Genomic DNA, 7,028 nt, shown 5'->3' on the forward strand with positions numbered 1-7,028 from the left:
TTTCATATTACATCTCTTCCATCTGAACTGCAAAGGGAAGGATACAACTGCTTGGGCTGTTCTGGTTCTGGACAAAGCAACATTGTTTCACTCAGGGCTGGAAACAGGAGTACCCTTCAACGTTTGAAGTGCCTACTGTAGGTAGGTCAGTTTCTTTGTTACAAAGTCGTGCACTGCCTACAGTGCTCTGATTTGCATGCTTTTCGTGTTCTGCCTCATTGCAGCATATCACAATATTACATAAATAGGTTACATAAGCATGTTATAAAATCAAACTGATGGAAAGAAGCAATCTGTAACACATAAGTCCCAGATTCAAGTGAGGACCCATTGGTGTGCTGCTGAGAACAGAACAGACTTGACAGGGGTCGATACACATGCAACATTAACAGAGACAGGGCAGAGAGGGGAGGAAAGGAAACATTGTACGAAGATCCCCACTGCATGGAAGCTGATCCATACTGTTAGAAGACCAGAGGGAGAGGAAAAAAAGAGTGGTAAAGAAAGGGGGAGGAGGGGAAGGATGAGAAGGAGGAGGTTTGCTTTTCCAGCTGTGGAGAGAACGGGGGGTGGGGGGGAGAGAACGGGGGGTGGGGGGGAGAGAACGGGTGGGTGGGGGGAATGTGTCCCAGTCTGGATGCTAAATATGCTACAGTATGTATGTTTCTCTTTTCAGCACTGGAGGAAACGGAGGAAGCACGCTATAAGATCAGTGTAGGGTTTACTCAAGTGCTTTTATTAGATAAGCATTATACATAGCTCAATAACTCAAGTGCAAGGGTCATTTCAATAGGAAGGACAGGGTTGTCGGTGACTATAAGAGCACGTTCTCGAATAATTCCTGGCCGTCTTCTCTACTTGTTGTGTCTCCATAGACATGGCCAGGTGCTGCTGTCTGCTGGTGCTGCTGGTTGCTCTGGGCGTGTGTGAAGCCTCTCGTGGCCGGGAGTGGGCTCACCATGGAGCCTCCATGTTCGCCGACCTGACACCCCGTGAGATGCGTGACGTCCGGGATTACCTGCAAGGCAAGCCAGAGCTGGGTCTGACAGCGACCCGGGGCAAGGACCTGAAGAAGAACAGCATCCTGTTGATGGAGCTCCACCTGCCTCGGAAGCACGAGGCCCTGAGGACCCTGGACCGGGGCCAGGCCAAGCCCACACGCCAGGCCAGGGTGGTGGTGCAGTTCGGGAACCAGGCCCAGCCCAACATCACTGAGTTCATCGTGAGTCCGCTGCCCTTCCCTACTTCGTACACGGGGAAGACTTTCAAGGGAGACCGGCCCATTCGGTTTGAGTCGCGACCCATCACGGCGGCGGAGTACTCGCACATCATTGACATCTTGCAGAAGATTACTGCCAAGGTCCACAAGGTCCTGTTTGAGACCACGGGCGGATTTTCCTTCCACAACTGCACCAACCGCTGCCTGACTTTTTCGGACATCGCGCCCCGTGGTTTGGAGTCGGGTGAGAGGAGGACCTGGATCATGCTGCAGAAGTTCGTAGAGGGCTACTTCATCCACCCTGTGGGCTTTGAGGTCCTGGTGAACCATAAAGATCTGGACCCTGAGCGCTGGACGGTGGAGAAGGTCTGGTACAACGACCAGTACTTTGACAACGTGGAAGAACTGGCAGACCGATATGAGAAGGGAACGCTGGCGAAGGTCCAGCTTCCTGACCATGACGATGAAGACTTGTACTCCACTTACATTCCCCGTGGGCACAGCAACACGCGCACCGACATTCATGGGCCCAAGCTGGTAGAGCCCCAAGGCCCTCGCTACCACGTGGATGGGAACTTTGTGGAATACGCCGGCTGGTCCTTTGCCTTCCGAGTCCGCTCTTCCGCCGGCCTCCAAATCTTTGACCTGCGCTTCAATGGAGAGCGCATCGCCTACGAGGTCAGTCTCCAGGAGGCCATCGCCTTCTATTCAGGCGACACCCCCGCCGCCATGCAGACCAAATACATAGACGCTGGCTGGGCCATGGGAACTGTGGACTACGAGCTGGCGCCTGGCATTGACTGCCCCGAAATCGCAACCTTTTTAGACCTGCACCATTACTACGACACGGATAAGCCCATGCGCTACAAGAATGCCTTGTGTGTGTTTGAAATGACCACAGGGATGCCTCTGAGGAGGCACTACAACAGTAACTTCCAGGGGAGCTACAACTTCTTCGGGGGTCTGGAGAACCACGTGCTGGTGCTTCGTACCACCTCCACCGTCTATAACTACGACTACATCTGGGACTTTCTCTTCTACCAGAACGGAGTGATGGAGTCCAGGGTCAGTGCCACCGGCTACATCCACGCCACCTTCTTTACGCCTAATGGACTGCACTACGGCTCTAAGGTGTATAACTTCGTACTTGGTAACCTGCACACTCATCTCATCCACTACAAGGTTGACCTTGATATTGCCGGTGAGTTCTGTTTTAATAATCTGGTCGCGTGGCCACACTTCTAGGGAAGTAGATTCTAAAAGGTATTTTACAACTTTGGTCAAACATTGCATTATGAGTGACTCTCCTAGATAGTTTATGAGTGTTGCTCCCAGCCAAAAACAATAACATGAGATTGTCAACCATTTTGGTGTGTCATTGACAAGAAACACAAAATAAGCTCTCATTTCTGCACCATGGGCAATACAATTGATAAATCACACGTGAAATGGTATGCCTAGTCTGTGCAATATCTGCTTCAGAACATGACATTAGTGCTTAGGTCAACTGCATTTCAAATCAACAAATGGCAATAAAGGGAGGTTTTAATGAGTGAGGGCATAGGCCCGGCCACTTGGGAGTCAGGCCCACCCACTGGGGAGCCAGGCCCAGCTAATCAGAAGTTGTTTTACCCCACAAAAGGGCTTTAATATAGACAGAAAGAAATACTCCTCAGCACCACCCCTTTTCTTGACATGCCACACATGTCAAGTGGATGGATTATCTTGGCAAAGGAGAAATGCTCACTAACAGGGATGTAAACAAATTAGTGCACAACATTTTTGATAAATAAGCTCTTTGTGCATATGGACATTTTTAGGAATCTTTTATTTCAGTTCAATAAACATGGGATCAACACTTTACATGTTGTGTTTATATTTTTGTTCAGTATATGACTGCTTTTGTCAAACGGTCCAGGTCGGGAGAACAGCTTTGAGTCGATGGACCTCAAGTACGTGAACTTCACCAACCCGTGGAGCCATAAACATTCTGTCGTCCAATCCAAGCTCGTCAAGACGCAACACCAAACGGAACGCAGCGCAGCCTTCCGATTTGGCAAAAAGTTCCCCCGTTACGTGCACTTCTACAACCCCAATGAGAAGAACAAGTGGGGCCACCAGAAAGGGTACCGCATCCAGTACAACTCCCACGCCAACAGTGTGCTTCCCCGTGGCTGGAGAGAGGAGAACGGCATCAGCTGGTCCAGGTAACAGAAACACACAGCTAGTTTAAGGGATAGTTAACCCTAAAAGCTAATTTAATCAAATCTTACTTTTGATACATCAGAAGAGGTCTAAAGTCAACCTCAGTTCATTCCACTCCATCTGTTCAGTAGTTCCCTCCCGTAGACTACTACTGGTGGGGTAGTAGCATCCCTTTATACCCTAGCATAAAATAATGAATAAAACGTACAGGTACCATGAACTACAGACAGCAATTCCATGATAATTCAGAGAATATGGGAAATGGATACTGTGGTGTATGAGGGGTGCACAGATCATTATTATAAGAGATATATCAATGATCTATCATCTATCTATCTATCTATCTATCTATCTATCTATCTATCTATCTATCTATCTATCTATCTATCTATCTATCTATCTATCTATCTATCTATCTATCTATCTGGTTCTCTCTCTCTCTCTCTCTCTCTCTCGCTCTCTCTCTCTCTCTCTCTCTATCTCTCTCTAATCATCTACTGTCAGAAAGTTCTGATTCAGTTTATCTAAAGCTCAGTACATATGATCTGTATTAGTGAGAGTGACAATGGATTACTTTTCCTCTGTAGATACCCATTGGCTGTGACCAGGCACAAGGACAGTGAGCCCACCAGCAGTAGTATCTACACTCAGAACGACCCCTGGGAGCCTGTGGTCTCCTTTGAGGACTACATCCGCAACAATGAAAACATCACCAACCAGGTTAGACCTGCTGCTATCAATAACGCAACTCATTCTCAGATTTATACTGGCAGCTTCTCAACCCTGGATGACATTACTGTGTATAATTCCTTACTTACACAGGTTACGGAATTATAATTGTATAACTCAATAATCAATCCAATTAATTAATTCATCAATCAACTTGACAATATCTTTTGTGTAGGACCTGGTTGCCTGGGTGACAGTGGGCTTCCTGCACGTGCCCCACTCGGAGGACATCCCCAATACGGCAACGCCCGGCAACGCTGTGGGATTCTTCCTGCGTCCCTTCAACTTCTTTGATGAGGACCCCTCTCTCTCATCCCGCAGTACCGTCATTGTCCGGCCAGACAAAGAGGGGAAGCCGAAGGTCCAGAGATGGACCCCAGAGGTCGTAGGTCATTGTGTGACTGACAAGCCTTTCTTCTACAACGGCACTTACGCAGGAGTCTGAGGGACTGGTGTGAGTGACAGGAAAGACACAAAATGGTGGTTCCATCCTCGCGTCTGAGTGGTGCCAAATTAATGTGAGCTGACATTTAAATCTTGACTCCGACATTTAACTTAAAAATCATTTAAATGCAAAAGAATGCATTATGACACAGGCATTAACAAAATTTATATTATGTTGATATCTTACCTGAACTTGTTGAAATGTGAAAGAATAAGAATATTTGGTATTTTTTGTGGTATTCCATTTTTTTTTATGAGTACGCAAATTGATTGAAGCAATTTACCATTCTTATCCATAGGCACATTTCAATAGAAATCCTCTATAATCATAACTCCCAGACAAGTGTTGCCATGTATATACTTATGTATCCATCCCAGATCTAGCAGAATGATTGTTTTCCTTTTTACTGTGGTTGTCATGCTAACCTTATTGTGTGTGAGGCCTGGGGGTCAAAGCACTCAAAACCCTGTTGGGTGAGGGTCTCCATGGACGGGGTTTAGTTGCTCTGAGCATCCAGGATGCAGGATGCCGGGATCAGCCACCGTCCGCCAGGCTTCTGGATCCCAGCAGGCCTGCATGGCGAGAATGTTTTCACTGGGAAAAAGTTAGCTGAGCAAACAGGCCGATCCGGAACTGCCCCACAAACAGTCCAGGATTCACCTGCACCATTGTCCGGGGCAACCGGCTGCCCCCACGCAACATGCAGGGAGCGAACCGATAGAACATTCTACAATGTTTTAGAACTCAGCTTTCCCTCCATTTGTTTTATCTTTGGGACAGTTTTCCTTTAGGTACTCCTGGCTACTTTTAATTACATACAATAAAGAACTAACTGCATCAAATTAAATAGTATAACATTTGGGTTGTATCGCTTCTTTTCAATTGGGTGTTTTTGATCAGATTGATTGACTTGACCATGTATTCTCAAACTGTACTGGAATTTGGAAATGACATTAAAAGTTGGGAAAGGTTTAGTCTTCAAGCATTGACGACAGCAGTGACTTTTGTAGCTGTACAATCAGACAAAAGGCAACTATTCAACATCAGCAATGTGAAAAGCAGGCCTAGGGAATATAAGCCAACAATTGTTGTCTATGGCATTTTACAATCAGAACCTTATAAACGTGTGCGCCGACATTTTACGGTGTATGGTAAAAATGGGTACCATTAGAGTCATGCAAGCAGGAGGAAGAGACGACAGGAGAGGAGAGAAAAAAGCAGGGGAGGACAGATTATTTTAGATGATGGGTGAAAAAGGGAGGGGCTTTACGGTAAATGGCATTCCTATGGTTTGCCATGGTAATGATGGCTTCTGTGTCATAATGAACAAACCGTAGGGAAGAAAACAGTGTCAAGTCTCACAGTGGGAAACGGTCAATACTGGCCTGTGACTAATACAGGAAATCCCACAGTGGTTAGCTATAGGGGTTATTTCACCTGTTCTTCCCGGTTAGGCTTGGTCTGGAAGAGTCAACAAACGTCTCCTACTCTTGATTGTTTCCTTTCTCATAGGCTCTGCAAGAGAATACAAAAACAGATTGATGAAGGTTGTAAAAGGTACAAAAAAAACACTTGGTGAGTAAGAGGGCCAGTGCAAGCAAGGACAGTGCCGAGTGGTAAATTATGTTTGAGTATCACTGTGTCAAGTGCTTAGCCTAGTTAAAACCCCATCTCTGAAGCACAAAAAGTAACAACACCAAATGCCATCCAGCATAGATAAGCATAATCAACCTTAGGAGTGAGGTTCCCTGATGAAGGTTTCTCCTTTATTCCACAAACTACGCGCCTGAACTGGTAAATACTAAGGCAAATATAGATTGTGACATAGTTTTGACCAGTTTTATAGCCATAAGTCTAAGCCGTAAGGGATGAACGCAAACATGAGGTTTGTAAAGGACTGAAAACTCTTCCCTCAGATCAATGCCACAGTATTCTAAGTGACATAAACATGACCATTTGTTCAGCAATAGAGTAAAAACCAGGGGGAGGCTGCTGAGGGGAGGATGGCTCATAATAATGGCTGGAACAGAGCGAATGGCATCAAACACATGATTTCCATGTATTTAACACCATTCCAACTATTCCACTCCAGCCATTACCATGAGCCCTTTCTCCCCAATTAAGGTGCCAACAACCTCCTGTGGTAAAAAAACATAGTGTTTATCATCTGCTTATATGTTTGGAGGGCAAAACAATACTAAAGCACTCTGTTGATAAAAACAAATCTAAATATCAGTTTCACTGACTCGCAAAGTAGTCGGGAATGTGTATGTGTAGCTGTAGCCTCTGCTGAGTCCCCAACAACCAGATCGGTGTTCAGGGGAAATAGAAAAATACCCTGTGACGCGACTTCAGCTTTTGGATGTTAAAAGGCGACACTCCGTCCTAACTCCATCTCAAAATGTGCTGGATTGGTTGAACAGTGCAGAA

The 7,028-nt window shown here is 46.1% G+C and overlaps 1 protein-coding gene across 4 annotated transcripts; it reads left to right on the plus strand.

Moving 5' to 3' along the window:
- aoc1 (amine oxidase copper containing 1) lies at positions 1-5,458 on the plus strand. Of its 4 annotated transcripts, none has more exons than XM_029755698.1 (5): positions 1-145; positions 876-2,420; positions 3,138-3,426; positions 4,012-4,144; positions 4,329-5,458. In XM_029755698.1, exons 2-5 carry the CDS (start codon positions 878-880, stop codon positions 4,596-4,598), a joined length of 2,235 nt encoding a protein of 744 aa, XP_029611558.1. In that variant the 5' UTR covers positions 1-145; positions 876-877; the 3' UTR covers positions 4,599-5,458. The 4 variants fall into 4 exon arrangements, with proteins under 4 accessions (XP_029611558.1, XP_029611557.1, XP_029611556.1 ...); XM_029755697.1 differs by having other exon boundaries at positions 1-137; XM_029755696.1 differs by having other exon boundaries at positions 2-141.
- The last annotated feature ends 1,570 nt before the right edge of the window (positions 5,459-7,028 follow it).

This window comes from Salmo trutta, chromosome 6, assembly GCF_901001165.1.
Source record: "Salmo trutta chromosome 6, fSalTru1.1, whole genome shotgun sequence".
Classification (NCBI taxonomy): Eukaryota; Metazoa; Chordata; class Actinopteri; order Salmoniformes; family Salmonidae; genus Salmo; species Salmo trutta.

Bases quoted from the DNA above. Each gene is read 5' to 3' on its own strand.
- aoc1 (XM_029755698.1), top strand. From the start codon at position 878: ATGGCCAGGTGCTGCTGTCTGCTGGTGCTGCTGGTTGCTCTGGGCGTG. The intron at 2,421-3,137 runs GTGAGTTCTGTT...CAAACGGTCCAG, and splicing joins GGTTGACCTTGATATTGCCG to GTCGGGAGAACAGCTTTGAG. The intron at 3,427-4,011 runs GTAACAGAAACA...TTTCCTCTGTAG, and splicing joins AACGGCATCAGCTGGTCCAG to ATACCCATTGGCTGTGACCA.